The sequence below is a fragment of the Prorops nasuta genome, unplaced genomic scaffold (assembly GCF_024137725.1).
Source record: "Prorops nasuta isolate Cenicafe-Biocafe unplaced genomic scaffold, Cenicafe_Pnas_1.2 PNAS00004, whole genome shotgun sequence".
Lineage (NCBI taxonomy): Eukaryota > Metazoa > Arthropoda > Insecta > Hymenoptera > Bethylidae > Prorops > Prorops nasuta.
This window is the reverse complement of record NW_027116801.1, coordinates 4,187,363-4,204,210: the sequence shown is the minus strand read 5'-3', so window position 1 is coordinate 4,204,210 and position 16,848 is coordinate 4,187,363. Positions and strand designations below refer to the sequence as shown.

The window sequence follows — 16,848 nt, the reverse complement described above, 5'->3', positions numbered from 1 at the left end:
TAACTTTTATTTATTTTGTTTAAAAATTTAATTCATCTTGTTTTGGCACAATTGCTATAAACCTTGTTTATATTTTACTTTACATAATGACTAGCGAATGTGCATGCTTTCAAACAATTTGAGTACTTTTTAAACCTTTATTTTTAAAAAGTATAATAATTTCTTATAATAATTGAGATCATTTTTGTAAAGCCAGAAGAAAGCGCAATGATAGTGACGATGATATTGAAAAGGTGCTGGCAGAATTAGAGCTAGAATATTCAGGACAGAAGAAGGAAGCAAAGGAACCAAGTCTTAAAGATGAGGGTTCTCAGAAACCAGATGAGGAGGAGGAAGATAAAGGTAAAAAGAAGAAAAAGAATAAAAATAAAAATGAGAAAAATAAAACAGAGACCTTAGATAATGAGGAGTTAGAAATAGAAGTCTCTAAGAAGAAGGGAAAGCAAAAGCAAACAGATGAGCAAAATAAATCTGAGGAAACGGTAGAAAATGAAATTGGTGATGAAGAAGACACTAGGAAAAAGAAAAGAGATCAGAAGAAAGAGAAAAGTAAGATAAATAACTTGATAGAGGATGAATTGGATGAAGATATGGATGGTGGTACAGTAAAGACTGCAGCACAAAAGAAAAGGGAGAAAAAAGAGAGGGAGAAACAAAAAAAACTTGCACAGAAGAAAGCAGTAAGTATTAATATACTTCAATTTGATGAAGAAATCTATAAAATATTAATTAATTGAAATTATTTTTACAGGAAGTGGCCAAGAAAGCAGATGTCGATGAAATAACAAATAATATAACAGAGGTGAAATTAGAAGATAAAAAGGGAAAGGTAAAAGAAGAACAAAAATCACAATCTACTGTAGTAGAGCAAGAGGGAGATTTAGAAGATAGTAAGAAGAAAAAGAAAAAAGGTGCAAAGGAAGATGCTAAGGAAAAAGACAAAGGTATAAATATTCAAGTTTTTTAGATATCGATTAATATTTTTTTAGCATTTTTTGTTAAAAATAATCTTTTAATTATCCAGCAGGTAAAGGTCCAGGGAAAAAAGCGATTGCAGCTATGCAGGAGACCCTAAAAAAAATAAAAGAGGAAGAAGAAAGACTAAAGCGTGAGGAAGAAGAGAGAATACGCCAAGAAGAGTTAAGAGAAAAAGCAAGACTAGAACAGCTTCAACTTGAGCAAGAACGTAAGGAAAGGAAAAAGTTAAAAGAAAAACAGAGGAAAGAAAGATTAAAAGCAGAGGGAAAATTGCTTACTACAAAGCAAAAGCAAGATAGGGCTCGAGCACAAGCAATGATCGAAGCTCTCAAAGCTCAAGGCTTAGATTTACCTGACGTTGGAGAAAAAAAGCCAAGACCAGGTAATCTTAATTTACTATGTAACACACATACTGTAGAAAAATTGTTTACCCACATAATTTATATTTTTACATTTTTGAAATACTTTATAGGAACTCGTATAAAACCCAACAAACTGAAACAGCAAACTAGCACTGACAGTAAGGATGACAAAAAAACTGAAAATGCTGATACTGATGAGAATAGAGTCGAATTAGAAATCATAGATCAACAGACAAAAGATGGTGAGGATAAAAAGGGAGAAGAAATTAAAGATTCATGGGATGCTGAAAGTAGTGGGGATGAACAAGAAGAAGGTAAGACAAAAAATATATTTGTAACGTATATGTGAAATATTTAGGATTACATCGTTACAAATTTTTAGATAAATCTGATGATGCTGTAACAAGTACAGAAAAGTCAAATCAAGCAATAATTGCGCCCGACGAGTCTGAAAAGGAAGCCAAAGAGGATTTGTCAAAGAAAGAATCTTCGACGAGTGAATCTGAAAGTGAAAGTGGGAGCGAGTCAGAATCTGAGAATGATAATGAAGATGACAGTGGAGTGGAAGATAAAGTTTCAGATGGCGTGAGAAAGAAAGAGCGGGCACAGGAAAGAATACAGAATCGAAGAATTGAAGCTGAAAAAAAGAAATCTTTGGATAATCTTCGTGCTGCGGTAGTTTGTGTTTTAGGTCATGTAGATACTGGAAAAACTAAGATTCTTGATAAGTTGAGAAGGACTAATGTACAAGATGGTGAAGCTGGTGGAATCACCCAGCAAATCGGAGCAACGAATGTACCGATTGATGCTATTCAAGAATCCACTAAACATGTTAAAGGGGTGAGCTATAATTTACCTATCAGTCTTAAGTTAATACCAGTTTCAACTAAAATCAAAATATGCACAAAAATTTGTTTAATAATTCTGTTTCATTTTTTAGTTTGCTGATAAGAAGTTTAAGATACCTGGTCTTCTGATTATTGACACTCCTGGCCACGAGTCCTTTAGCAATCTCAGGAATAGAGGCTCCTCTCTCTGTGATATTGCAATCTTGGTAGTGGATATTATGCACGGCTTGGAGCCACAAACCATCGAGAGTATAAATTTATTGAAACAAAAAAAATGCCCATTTGTAGTAGCTCTCAACAAAATTGATAGGTAAGACTACAAACTTTGAACAGAAAAATTAGTTGCTCCCTGTTTTAAACAAGCATAATCATTTAAATTTTGTATGTAGATTGTACGACTGGCAAACAATGAATCGAAAAGATGTTCAGGACATTATTAAGGGCCAAGCAGTAAATACTCAGCGTGAATTTGATAAGAGATCAAAAGATGTCATAGTACAATTTGCTGAGCAGGGTTTAAATGCAGCATTATATTATGAGAATCCAGATCCAAGGAGTTATGTATCTTTGGTCCCAACTAGTGCCATTACAGGTTAGACAAATATTTTATCCTTTTAATTGTACAACATATTATATATACATTATTTTACGATAGGCGAAGGCATGGGAAATTTGTTAGCATTGATAGTCAATGCTTGCCAAGGACCGCTAGCCAAAAGACTTATGTATAGCGAAGAGCTCCAAGCAACAGTGCTAGAGGTGAAAGCATTGCCAGGGCTCGGTACTACTATAGATTGCATTCTAGTCAATGGAATGCTAAGGGAAGGTGATACGATGATAGTGGCTGGTACTGATGGGCCAATTGTGACCCAAATTCGTTCGCTCCTCATGCCACAGCCACTCAAAGAATTAAGAGTGAAGGTAAATCAAACTCTGTAACGTAAGCAGTCATCTTAAAACTGCAAGTAAACGAATTACATATTATTATTATGATTTACAGAATGCTTATATTGAACATCGCGAAGTTAAAGCAGCGCAAGGAGTAAAAATCGCTGCTAAGGATTTGGAGAAAGCTATTGCAGGTAAATAAAAAAAAACATGTAAATGGAAAAAGTAATAACGTACTTTAATCTTACAAATAAATGTAACGTCATATATATATATATATATATATATTATTTTTACTTATAGGGTTGAATTTACAAGTAGCTCAAAAACCGGATGAAGTAGATATCCTTAGAGAAGAAATTGCTAAGGAGCTTAGCAGTGCTCTAGGAAATATCAGACTGGCAGAGCGAGGTGTATACGTGCAAGCTTCGACTTTGGGTGCATTAGAGGCCCTTTTAGATTTCCTGAAAAATAGCAAAATACCAGTAAGTGCTAATGTTATTTGTCGAAATTTAAATATAACCATTAATGTAACTGCTGTTGCGACTTAATACATTTATTTCATGGCTATTTAGAGACTGTTGAAGAAATGAGATAATTATGTGAGTAATTTGGGGTGTAGCAAAATGTTTAACAGAGTCTTGGGGACGTTTGGTCAAAGCTGGGGTGGCGTAAAGGGATAAAATAAGTGTAATGAAAGCTTGACAGCGATCAGTGTGAGAGTAAAAGTGCACGCAAATGGGAAAGAGAGAGGGAGAGAGAAAACAGCAACGAACCACTTCCTTCTTAACAGTTTAGCAGGATACGGCTCATTGGTCAAGTACGATGCTTGTAGTTGTGATCCATCGGGCTATCAGCCGCTCTCTTCATCCGAGGGCACGTCTCGATTTGTGCCTATGGCCTATCTACCTAACTGCAACGCTCCAACAAATATTTTTCTTCTCGTACCTCTTTTTCGCTGGTTTCTTTCCCTCGCAATAAAACAGCGATTCTCCCAAAAAAAAACATTTCTTCAATCCAAATCAAGCATAATTTATTAGACGAAAAAATATATAAACAGTAGCAAGATTACAAATTAGCACGAATATCAAGAATTGGTGTTAAATATGTGCGATGATTTAATCAAAGTAATGTAAAGGAGCGGTTGATCGATAACAGGGAGAATTGTAAATGAATAGGACTTAATTGAAAAATACAATTTGAAGAATTGAGGAGTGTCGAAGAAGCCTATTCGCCCGAAACGGCCTTAAGTTCGTCCTTGCTCGGGTTATGAATGAGCTCCCCACCGTTTCCGTGGGTCACGTGGCCTCGTAACGTCACACACAAGCACATATCACATACTTACGCACATGCCAACTGAGCTGGCTCTGCGACATCCACACGAGCTTCGGTTAAAGGGCGGGGACTTTGCACACATTTATACACAGGCGTGCTTGTTTCTTTATTCAATTAATATCCTTTCAATACATTTATATAAAAAAAAAAAACGAACAAAAATCTGAATAATGTACTGTAATATCATAATATTCTGAGTTGACTGATTTATAGTTTTCAAATTTTAGTTAACTCTACGAACGCTTCCCTCATATTTTTTGTTGACGTTTGCAAAGAGAATGGAGAGTTTTGAGGTAAAATTTGGTCATGCGAGGAGTTTCTCAGAGCTTACTAAGGAGGCAGAGATTGGCAAGAGGGACGTGATAGTATGCGTTGGGCTGAAATACGTGACCGCCGTACAGGAAACGGCCCACACTTGAAGCAAGAGCACCGTGGGTGGACGAACGGACACGGAGAGAAGCTTCGATGGCCTAGCCAGCCACGAAACTTACGCCTCTTCGATGTTTCACTCGACACACCCCTTTTGTTCTTGAGAAAAACTATGATTATGTAGAAAATTCATGCGAAAATTTATCAATGCTCCGTGTAATCATGTAACTGATGGGAATTGGGTTACTTTGAAGAAGAGGATGTGGATTTGGAAGAGTCGTGTTGAAATTCGGAAAAAGGAGCTGGAGTGTGCACAGGACTCATTTCAATGACAATCAAGGAAGAGGACGAAGATGGGGGAGGAGATTGATGAAAACTGGAGGAAAAATGTCGAGTGTGTGCATCTCGCAAAAGTATCGTAATCCAGTAATTATAAGTCGTGACGCGTGCCACTATCTGTTCCAAGAAGGATGGCAAGTCCGGCTACTTATTCCGATCCTGTTCGTTTAAACAGGACGAGGACAGGAAGAAACTCTGTAAGAATTGTTAATTCAACGACACCATTGTTCGTCGATCAACGTGCTGTCATTCGATTACGCAAGTGAGACTCGATGATGATGGCGATGATGATGATCGTGCATCTTCCAATGAAAATCATGAAGGAACTCAATGGAAACGAGTCGGTGTTTCGATGAAAGGAACCTGTCACTCCAACATTTGTGATAATGATAATAACAAAGTCTGAGCTGTACCCACTCAATGGCCAAGCTGGTTTAGTCTGATCATATATGTATATATATATATATATATATATGTATACGATAAACGAAGACGCCTGATTATCTGGACCGACGATCGTTGTATTCTCATAAATCTTGCGCCAAGTGGGAATTTGTCATATCTCATTGTATCACATTCTGCTATGATAGCTATAACGTAGTTTACTTTGAACAAAAAAATCGTGGATTATTTCCTAACAATGTCTGAGCATCACGTGTCACGTATACTGATTTGTGTAACACAAGGAAGTTAAGAAATTATTGGGTATGAGCTAATGTTAATGCACAGTGTGCATTGCACTGTGGATTTGCTACTTATCCATTCCGGCGTGCACGCCTGCGTGAACGTGAAAGGTTTATCGTTTGCTTGCCTTGCTCAAAGCCAAGGAAAGCCTTAAAAAACAAATCACGATAAAATTTTCCATTTTGCACGGTCTGGTTTCTCCCAAAAGAGAGAAGGAAAGAGCGAGGGGGAGAGAGGGACAATTCTGTGAATGTGTGTTGCAAGGGGAAAGGGGGTATTTTGTAGGAAAAGAGGGGTGGGAATTTATTAATCAAGCAGGAAATTCATGAAAATCTCGAAGAAAGGAAAAGATTAATTTTAGTAGATTGACTGGATTCTTTGGCTGTGCAGGAACGGAGAGAGGAGAGGGAGGAAAAGATGGCTCGTTTCCTTGCATTGTTTTTAGCGAATGTAGTCTTGCCGCGAAGGCAGCTAGCAAGCAGGCAGGCAGGCAGGCAGGCATGGATGGAGACATGGGAGCGGATGCGGGATATGCGGATACGCAAGTGCACGCTCTGCCGGCTGTCTGTGTAGCAGCCCGATGCAGCTTGCACTGTGCCTGCCTGCCTGCCTGCTTGCCTGCTTGCCTTCTGCTTACTCGCTTCCTTTATCACCAACCAGTCTACAACTTATCGATTTTCTCTCTTTCTCTCTTTGAGCAATACTATTCTCTCTCCAATTCATAATATACAATACTATCGCAAATAATCATTCAAATTATCATTTGAATAATCGTCAAACTGGAAATTATAAGAGAAAATTAAAATTTTTGTTGAAACAGTACTATAAAAGAAATAGCTGGTTCGTTCAATGCTACAGAACTCGTTTTCTCAGCACGGTTTTATCAATGGTTTCCGGTTTGACCGTTATTCATACGACAGCCTTTGCAGGTGTAATGATTTATCTCTATGATTTGATTTTGATAGAATGCTTTATCTCAGATTATAGTCACTAAAGAGAGAAGAAATATGATGTTTGGTCTTTTTCTCGAAAGTCCAAGCTGGCTTAATTGCATTTGATTCTTGATCCCAAGGGGACTGAGTACACAGTGTACGTTCGAGGACTAATGCCGAGAGAGAGAGAGAGAGAAGGATGAAGATAAAAACGAGCAGACGAAGGGGAGACAAAAAAGATGAGAGTAAAAGAGAGAGAGAGAAAGATAAGCGGCAGATGTTTCGGTGGAAAGAATCGTTGCCTCAAACGGGAGGAAACTGAAAGGAAAAGGAGAGAGAGAGAGAGTGGGTAGGGGCTTCCGGGGGGCCGCTTCCGGCATTTTAACCCAACTCGCGGGGCACAAATCCTCTTTAGCCGCTCCTCTCCCCTCGACGACGTCGCAACGCTGCTGCTTTTCTTCAAGAACGAAACACCTATTTATTACGCTTAGCATTTACGCCAAGCTACCGAAAACCGGAAGCGGAAAAAAGGAAATCCTTCCCGTTCCGTTTGGAATTAAATTTCCGACTTTGCACAATGGACTCGAGCGCCATCTTGATTCAAGATGGCGCCCAGCGTAGCGTCCACCTCGTCCACCTCGCGAATCATTTATCGAGCGATCCATCGCAGGGATCGTTAAAATTTTAGGAAGGTGTGGATCGAGGTGGATGAACCTGACAGAATTCGTTACAGTGCACTAGTTGCTACGGGAATGACAAAGAATTGTCGGTAAAATTGGAATAAGGCGAGAGCCATCTGGACTGCGGAATGTTTTGCAGCGGAAGTCCTAAAACGCGCAGCTTATCTCGTTTAGTCCTGGAGGTATCATCTTCCGTTGATCTTGACTCTCTCGGCTGACCTGTTCTCTTCTGCCCTGCCTCTCTTGCCCCTCTCCGTTCCACTCCTGCCCCCGAGGTAGGGGCTCTCCTCTCCCTCTCCCTCTCCCTCTCTCTCTCTCTCTCTCTCTTTCTCTCTCTCTTTCTCTCTCTCTCCGCTTTCAGTGGCCGGCTATCGACTCTCTGGTTATACCAGCTTGAAAATTAGCTCGTAAATACAGCTCCCATTACATGGCCAGTACCTGCGCGCAATTATCGTTACAGCAGGAGACTCCCGAAGCAAGCAACTGCCGGGCTATGGTACACCATATAGCTGGATTTACACTTAGCGACGCGTAAAAATTCTCAGTTTTATTCTTATATATCGACGCGATACAATACCAGACGAATATGAATATTCTCAGCATTACGGTACAAACGCAAAGCGAGTCTTCAGCATCGCGTCCCTATGCGTGGATCCACCCTACATCGGACCTCCGGAACGCGACGATCACTGCAATTGTCATTCGTCATTATATAACGAGCAGCCAAGAACAATATTCGACAAATTCAGCAAAGCGTCCTTAACCCCTTTTTGCTGCATCGAAGCAGTCGAAGTATCGGCCCGTCGGGCAGAAAATGAATTTCTAGGCCGAATACCGTTACTATATATATATATTAAACCTGCAGCGATGTGCATAGATTTACGCGTCTCGACGCTGGATCGAGCGCGGACGTTATTTAGAATTCATGATTGGCCAGTGAGTGGATTATTTTCGTGGCCGATAATATTTTCAGAGCGCTAAAATAAGCGGCGTGAGAACCGTCGAGGATTTCATTAGTTCGCACCAGATAGTGGAGTGCTTTTAAATATAATTTACGGCATAATAAAGCTCGGTCAATATTTCAGGGCGGATGCGCCGCCATCTTGAACGGAAATCGTTGCGAGGGCCTCGATCTTCCACGAAGGACTAAATTCTCCCTGCGTTTAGCGTTTTCTTAGAGCGTAACTTTGGGAATTTCGCAGAGAGACCTTGAAGAGAAAGGAGAGGTTTGGGAGGTTTTGTCTCTATTCATATGTGATTAAGGGAAAAGTGTGGAGAACAGTCTGGGGATTTTCTTATCAGAGTCTGGGCAGATCAGTTTGGTCTCTCCTCCAGTTGGTGTTTGGGCTGGTGACGCGTAAACGGGGTGCGCGCTTATATAGGGACCGGGCAGAAATAACTTGTGACGCATGCCGTCCGGATTCGGATTGCGACGAGACGCGGGCGCGACACGTAGAAATAAACGGGCGCGCACCTACAAACAAGCCGAGCAACGCGAACCGGCGTTAACAGTGCAGGGATGGGGTCGAGCAAACCGTCATTAATCATGTCCCACCGCGCTCCAGAGGGTTGTTAACGCGAAACCCCCTGAGGAAGCGCGCCGTGGATCATCCTGGAAACGGGATCAACCATTGGTCCCGATGAAGATCGTCAGATGGATCCTAGGATCGCCCGAAAACTTGTAAATTTTCGCCTGGAGGATTATACACGGAGGACTCGAGAGGAATTCCACAGGGACACGGGTGAATTCCGCGAATTCGAGTGATACCGGTCGGTATCGCGAATTCCACGAATTCCTCGCCTCTCGAGAATTCGTGAGTCTTTGTGACTCGATTGATATAACGAATGTCTACGGAGCGGGATGGATGTAGATATGTTGGAGAGGAAAAAATCTTTTGGAAATGGACGATTTTATGCGGGAGAAGGAGAGGGGGGGGGGAGGGTTGGTAGTTGCAGGACCAGTTGTGCGTGTGTGTGTGTGTGTGTGTGTGTGTGTGTGGCTGAAAAGGAGTCGAGGAAACGTTCGCGACGACGACCGACCTTCGACCTTAAGGGCCACCTTACGCAGCCATTCCATCCTCCTCCCCCTCTCACACACGTGCACCAACACACTACACGCGCTTCCCCCTTTCTTACTCGCGCGCTTTATCGTTTCCGTTTCTTCCACTAAGAAAGATTGGCTTTCTCTGTTGCAGTACGCTGGAATCCGGATTGGTCCCGTTGTCAAGAAGGACGTCATGAGAGCCTCCATCATGTTGGAGCACGATAGCCAGTACGTACTACTGTCCTTCTTAAATTAATAATGCAGATATAGATTGGTTTATGTACATGTGAAACGTGAGGATCGTAGCAATAGCTGTGCAAAAGCTGAGTTAGAGCGTTATTTAGGACACGAATTGTAGGTGTGGTTCGGTATACGCTTTGGTATTTATACCGGAATGTCAGTAAAACCCATTGAATGATAATGGCGAATAAGCTTTATTGCTCAGCCACCTACTTTGGTCTATAAAATTCTGCATAATCAAATTAAATATTCCGTCATCCTTCTTATATTACGAGTGGCATCGTTCCCCGTTCGAATGAATTATCCGGCAATCGCGTGGAATCGTTTTTTAATGAATTTCTATAATAACGATACATATGCTTGATCGATCAATAATTGAATGAATTGGTTTAAGGTACGCCACGATCCTGGCCTTCGACGTGAAGATCGAGAGGGACGCTCAAGAATTGGCTGATTCATTGGGCGTCAAGATCTTCCAGGCGGACATCATTTACCATCTGTTCGACAAATTCACAGCCTACAGGGAAGAATTGAAACAACGCAAGCGGGACGAGCACAAGCACATTGCCGTCTTCCCCTGCAAATTGAAAGTTCTTCCACAGGTTAGCTTTTATCATCATCCGTTCCCTTTCTCCCTCACTCTCCGGCGTCTTCAAATTTTATCATAGAATCTGCCTCACTGATTCCTGCGTGGAACAATAATTTGGCTCCTTTATTGCGAAAATTGAGTTTCGTACAAAAACTCTGGTCAATGGTGCAGAGAGACTTTCTCACCGACCCTTAAACGTCGGTGACCATGAATCATTTAATTGGTCGTAAAATTTGATGAAATTAATTAAGAGCGCGCCGTTGTCCAGTCATCTCGAAATCGTCGAGAACCATTAAGAAAGTTTTCTGGAAATAAGAATGGCACGTTGTATTATAAGGCAGATTGGATTAACGAGAGTAACTTTGATTTTAGTACATCTTCAACTCGAGGGATCCAATTGTCATGGGAGTAATGGTAGAAGCTGGAATCGTCAAGGAAGGCACGCCAGTTTGCGTTCCAAGTAAAGACGTGAGTAGATTATTCTTTTGTCAATTCGAGTCTGCGTTTCAGGACGATCGCCTCTGTCTCTCGGAGCTTTGAGGAGATATCGCGTATCTGGACGAGACGAGGTTTTCCATGATATTTCTTAGCGGAGGAAAGAGCCGTGAAGTGGTCGAATTATCGACGACGGAGGATCGGGAGGATCGCTGAAGAAAAATAAGAGTTGTGGCAGGAATGAGAGAGAGAGAGAGAGAGAGAGAGAGAGAGAGAGAGAGAGAGAGAGTGAAGATCTGGCCCGAAGAGAATGAAGAGACGAAGGAAAGAAGGGAAAGAAAGGAAAGGAAGCTTGGACCTGGAGCGTAGGTGAACTCGTTGGATGGAAATGCTAGCGATCCAGTTGGCCGATCAGCGACCGGATGTGCCTCGATTCCCGCGGCACTTGGAGAATGGAGCCACTTGGAGCTGCGAGCAGATCCAGTTAATGGTGAAATTTTCAGGCTCCACTTGTTTCTAGTCCCATCCATCCGCGACACGACCACAAAGAGAGGTCCGTTTGGAGAAGCCCAAACGTCTCCTCTCGACTTCGGTCCTCTCGCGTAGGAGAACTCGTTTCACGGGATAGCCCCGGGGGGTCCAGAGGGGGAGGAATCCCGTAGAAGGGAATCCGATTGAAAAATATCGTCTCGCTGGATAAATGGAACGACTGTACGAGAGAGTCTGCCACTGGTGTTAATCGATCAAGCGGACGCGACCAGCCAACGAGCGAATTATCCAAATGAATCCAGAGGAAATCTCGGAATCTGATCTGGTTCATGATCCAAGTCGAGTGGAAAAATGGATAAAGCTGCGCGCGGCAATTGCAAGTTTATCGGGTGTAATGATCGAGAGTCGGATAATTTTTGTTGATGTTTACGAGGAGATTGTCGAACGTAGGTGTGCTCGACGCGCGATTTTTGCCTCTGGTGGGGAATTTGCGGCAAGCTAATCGCGTCGCGACGCCTACGGGACCGGGGACAGCGGGACAGGGCTGGGCAACCTGTAACGCTTGCGTGCCACCACGTAAGGCGAGGCCGGAGAGACCAGCTACCCACTGACTTCTTCGCTTCGGCCTACGAGACGAAGAAAGACAATCCAGTATGGAGATTCGAAAATCCACTCGCTCTGTATACTCCTCGACGTAGACGACGATGTTGCCTTTTCGCCATAACCGATTTCATCGATTTAAACCTTCCGACGAGTTTCCTTCGAAATCAATCCTCCTTTACCTCGGCGAGTATCATCGGGAACTTGGAAAACGGGATAAACTTTGTCACTTTTATTCCGATGGATAGAACCTGAAGAGTGCTCGTGTGTACGTGCGTGTATACCTCTTTTCTTTCTTTTTCAATCGAGTCGATTGTTGGATGCCACGTAGGGTTGTTGGACGATGATGGGAGGAAAATGGTTCGAGGACGAGGAGAGGAGAGGAGAGAATTCTCGCCCGCACGTAGAAAGCAGCTACGACCACACGTAGTTGGCCCACGCTCAGCACCAAAGTCACAATCTGCCCAGCCCATACACGTTTGTCCGCTGCCGTGACACGTACGATTTTTGTTTCCGCTCGTCCGAACGTCTCACTCGCATCGAGCCATCCTCGAGAATGCAAGGATGCATTAGCCACCAAAATTTACAGCCCACGACACACCCTAAAACCATCCGTGACCCTCTAAATAAAGGACTGGGCTCGCTCTCTTCCCAAAAAATAATAATCTCTCAAAATAAACGAGCCCTCCAACTACACTGCACGCGCGTATATCCCTATATATATATATATATATATATAACTATATAGTATAGAATATTCGTCCGCAGAAATGTCTCAATCGTTCTTCAAATGGACCGTAACCCATTATTATCTCGTTAACGATTGCTTCTTGGTATAACGCAGCGAGAAAGGAAATCCGTCCTGTTATACAGACTTTGACTGGAATTTCAAATGTTTCCATTGTTCTGAAAATGGACCGAAATGGATCATTGTTGTCCCATTGCTTATTCGTTGCACAAAGCGATTTAATTCCATTTGGTCGTCGCTGCTCGTTAATCAGAGTGGTTGGTAGAGTTGCACCGGTGGCCGTTTGCATTCATAGGCGATGCCTTGGGAAGCCTGTAAGCCTAGAATAACAATAGGTAGTTGCGAATTGGCTAGCGATCATCCCGACCGGAAGTCGTGTCTCACGAAATCCAGGTTGGCTCAGGTCGGGACGCCCGATGCAGTTCTCTCAATGGACGTTCAATGGTTCGCGTCGAGAGAAAAGGAAGGGAGATAAAAATACAACAAAAATACACGGATTACGCGCGGTACGTGATCTCGCAAACATCTCGGCTATACCTCGAAAAATCGTTCGGATCGCACCGGCGTGTCTCCAGCTTTGCGTGGAAATTCACGGCTGAAAGTTTGCCGGCGATGATTTTTCGAGCGGCCGGTTTATTTTCGTTGGGAATTTCGGGAATGAGAGATAGTCGGCTGGGATAAATATATACCTTATTTTGACGCGAATGATGAATGTATTGTAAGGCGGTGGCGTTGGTGAGAGATCAGAGGAGAGCCCGCTGCTATCGGCCTATTTCTCTCTCTCTCTCTCGCAAGTTTTTTTCTCTCCTAGGAGCGACGTATCCCCCCCCCTCCCCCTCCTCCACACCTCTAAGACCGTGTCCCCGCTGTAGAACGGAGGAGGAGGCGGAGGCGGCGCATTTCCTCGGCTCCCAAGCTGCGTTATCGACTCAGCCGTTGCGCAACGGCCTCGATAGCGCTTAACGCCGAGCGGAAATCCGGCGGATTCTTTCGGTCTGCCGTTTTCTTGCCGTTTCCCTCTGCCCCTCGCGAGAACCCCTCCCACCTCTCCTCCACCACCATTTTCCCCCAACGTCGATGACCCGACGACGCGTACCGCGATAGCGCCACGGCTCCCCACCTTTCCCCACCGGCCTACTCCGATTTAGCGCCTGATGCTCGGTCGGTAAAACAGAGCCCGCTCTCGACGATCCCCTTAATACAAAAAAAAATTGAAGAATCGGCTACCATAGCGCCATAGGATTGAAACGTCGATAGGATTGTTATTGTTCCTCCTGATTTCTTTTCGGTGGAACGCGCCATTACGACCGATTAGCGAGAGAGTCAGGCCTCTTCCAGGATCCTCCTAATCTTTGTCTAATCTTCTCTCTCCTACCGACGGTGGCGGCGGTCACCGTAATCGGCCGTGTCGAAAAATTGCTTCTCCCGGAATGGGACGACGAAATTACGTTCTCATTTTTGGGAAGCCACCGGAAACTGAAAATCACTGTAATTTGCTATAGTGTGGAGAGAGGAGTGAGGGGAAGGTGGGGAGTCACCTGGGATTCGCCCGAACGAGGTTTTTCCATTATTTCTTTCAGGTGAGCTCAGTTGCGAGCTGTCGTCGCTGAAATGGAGATATTACAGGAGGAAAGAAGCGGTGATAAAGAGACAAAGATGGGGGAGGTGGAGAGAGAGAGAGAGAGAGAGTGAGAGTAGCTGGAGCTTTTCGATTCGACATTGATCGTTGTTGCCGTTGGATGATAGCGTGTTGTTGAACTTGCTACGATAAAGGGCCACCCACCCCCCTCCGCCCCTCTGGCTTAGCCCTGCAGCACCCGGAATCCAACGCAGCGCTGCCTATATGGCCATAACAGCTACCGCTCTCTCCTATATATATATATATATATACTATACAGGGTGAGTCGCTCGCGACGCTCCCGCATCGATAGGATGTAAAAATTCATTTATCTACGCCCGACTTTGAGAGATATAAATTTTTTGTTCAAGACCTCTTCGAACGCAAATAGAAAGGAGCTTCGAAAAGGTCCTATGAAAAAATTCATATCTCTTATAGTTAACGAGATAATATTTGCTTACGTCTATTAATGCCTCCATGCTCTGGGGCGTGTTAAGTGCCTCACCCTGTATATACTATAATGGTCTTTCTTCTCTGCCTCTGCTGCTATCTCGCAACGCGCGTGCTTCGCCCAGGAGAGAGAAAGAGATGGAGAACCTTCTCGAAAGATTACAGGCAGTTTTGCCAGTGCCAGATGTCGACCGAATCTCTAGTATCGACTTTAAATCAATCTCAACAGTGGCATTGCTGTGCGTGTCCTCTCGACACTTGGCCCATTCGCCAGATACGCCGACAAATGCCAAAATCACGAGATAAAGAGCTAGGGGAAACGCGCGAGTCCTCGCAGGGATATTCAGCGCGAAATAACAAATTCGCACGGTGCTCCTAATAATCGAGAGGGAAGGACGATACGGTAAAGTTTACACATGTGCACCGTGCGTTTTCAATTAGGTAAAAAACATCATTCCCTCCCTCTAATTTGCCCGATCGCTGATAATCCGCCAATGCAATTGCATTGATTACGCCGGCTAATTATTATAATAGTTCCACGCAATATAATGATTATGATAATGACACCAATTAAGTAAATTGTGAGAGCGATGGCATTTAATAAGCCTCTAATTAATTATTTTATTAGAGGGGAGCAGCACACGGCACTCTTCTTCACTTTTTCTCTATCAAAATTGCTCCACTTTTTCGTCGTGATTTCGCGACCACGCGTCCTCCTCCCCCCCCCCCCCCCTCCTCCTTCCGTACAGGGACGATTATTGCAAAGGTATAAAAGTGGCGATTCGAGCGTGCACCAGTCGAATTCAGCCTTGGAACGGCGCGAGGCTGCGCCGGAGAGTTATCGGATTAGCTATATAATACATATGTAAATATACATATATTTATATATGTATATACACACATTTCTGCCGAGACCGCGTGAATTTACATAGCGGTTGCTGGTAAAAAGGAAAAGGAGGGGTGGGGAGAGGAAAAGGAAAAACATTACGAGCGCTCTTCCGCCGGAAGAAGACCCACACAGGCACGCACACCGAACCACGCACACTGACACGTGTACAACACCCAAGAGTCTTTCCAGTTCCTGCCAGGAGTGTGAAGGATCGCTCGCGTTCGAGATGGAAACTTATTCCGTCTTCCTACCGTATCGACGAAACGTCGCAAACTCCCCCCCCCCCCCCCCCCTCCCATACCCTCGTCAATACCAGTAACGATCGATCGCAGCCATTTAAATAAACACACTCTTGAAGAAATAGAGTTATGATTAAATATTATAAAGAAAAAATAAAAATAAAATCTAGTGGACGCACGTATGGTTTTTCCTCGTTTTATTACTATTTTTAACCGGAGGCACAAGGCACGACTCGAAGAGGTCACTAAATTCGAATATAATAGGCAGGCTGTTCATTGATAAAACCAAGTCACGGGTCACGTGTGACCTCATCTCCGAGACGATTCGTACAAGAGGGTTGGGAGTATGAAAATTTAAATCGCTCCCTTGTAAAATTTTCTTGTATAATGCACTGTTCTCTGTCGATATACGTGTAATAAACTTTGGAGATTTTTCTAATTTTACATTTTCCCGTTTCAATCAACACTCCGATCTTCGTGATTCGGAGAAGTGTTGGTGTTTTTTCAACGAATCTCAATGGACGATTCGAATAGGATATTTCGAGGGATATTCGGCAGAGTGGATTTCTCCAGGAGTTAATGATTTATTTCATGGTAAATCAGCTGGTTACTTTTGAGCGGTTCTTGCCAGTATTTTTTGCAGTCTCTCCTCTCCGCTCTCCATCTCGACAAATAATGCTCGCCTTGTTCGCTCTACCTCTCTCTCTCTCTCTCTCTCTCTCTCTCTCTCTCTCTCTGATTTCCTCGCTTCCTCGGTCGCTCTTCCTGTTTTGCTGTTCCGCCGTTCGTTCGCAATTGAGCATGCGAACTCTATATCTGTGCGATAGAGCCTCTGTCCGCTCTTCTCTCTCATTCGGTAAATTTTACTTTACCGGAAAACGCTTATCGCGCGTGCAGAAGCATTGACTGTGCGCGGGAGGAGCAGCTAGCCGAGAGGATTTGTTATACACGCCGTAAAATTCAATGAAATTTCTTGGGTCGAGTCATCGAGGGTTGAAATGGAAAAGGACACGTGGAGGGTAGCAGGATTTTCCCTCTCTCTCTCTCTCTCTCTCTCTCTCTCTCTCTTTAAGAGAAGATAGAGTTGAGAAG

At 43.5% G+C, this 16,848-nt stretch overlaps 1 protein-coding gene across 3 annotated transcripts in view; it reads left to right on the top strand.

Annotated features, from left to right (window-relative positions):
* eIF5B (eukaryotic translation initiation factor 5B) overlaps positions 1-16,848 on the top strand; it is a 29,328-nt gene that overhangs the window by 342 nt on the left and 12,138 nt on the right. The window contains exons 2-14 of one of the 3 annotated variants that reach the window (XM_066726412.1): positions 193-680; positions 752-944; positions 1,028-1,360; positions 1,451-1,654; positions 1,723-2,180; positions 2,281-2,498; positions 2,578-2,780; positions 2,844-3,109; positions 3,189-3,270; positions 3,380-3,561; positions 9,611-9,687; positions 10,094-10,301; positions 10,661-10,756. In XM_066726412.1, coding sequence (XP_066582509.1) covers positions 193-680; positions 752-944; positions 1,028-1,360; positions 1,451-1,654; positions 1,723-2,180; positions 2,281-2,498; positions 2,578-2,780; positions 2,844-3,109; positions 3,189-3,270; positions 3,380-3,561; positions 9,611-9,687; positions 10,094-10,301; positions 10,661-10,756 — 3,008 coding nt within the window. Of the gene's footprint in view, positions 1-192; positions 691-749; positions 945-1,024; positions 1,361-1,450; positions 1,655-1,722; positions 2,181-2,280; positions 2,499-2,577; positions 2,781-2,843; positions 3,110-3,188; positions 3,271-3,379; positions 3,562-9,610; positions 9,688-10,093; positions 10,302-10,660; positions 10,757-16,848 lie in introns of all 3 variants that reach the window. The other 2 variants (XM_066726411.1, XM_066726413.1) reach the window with 2 other exon arrangements.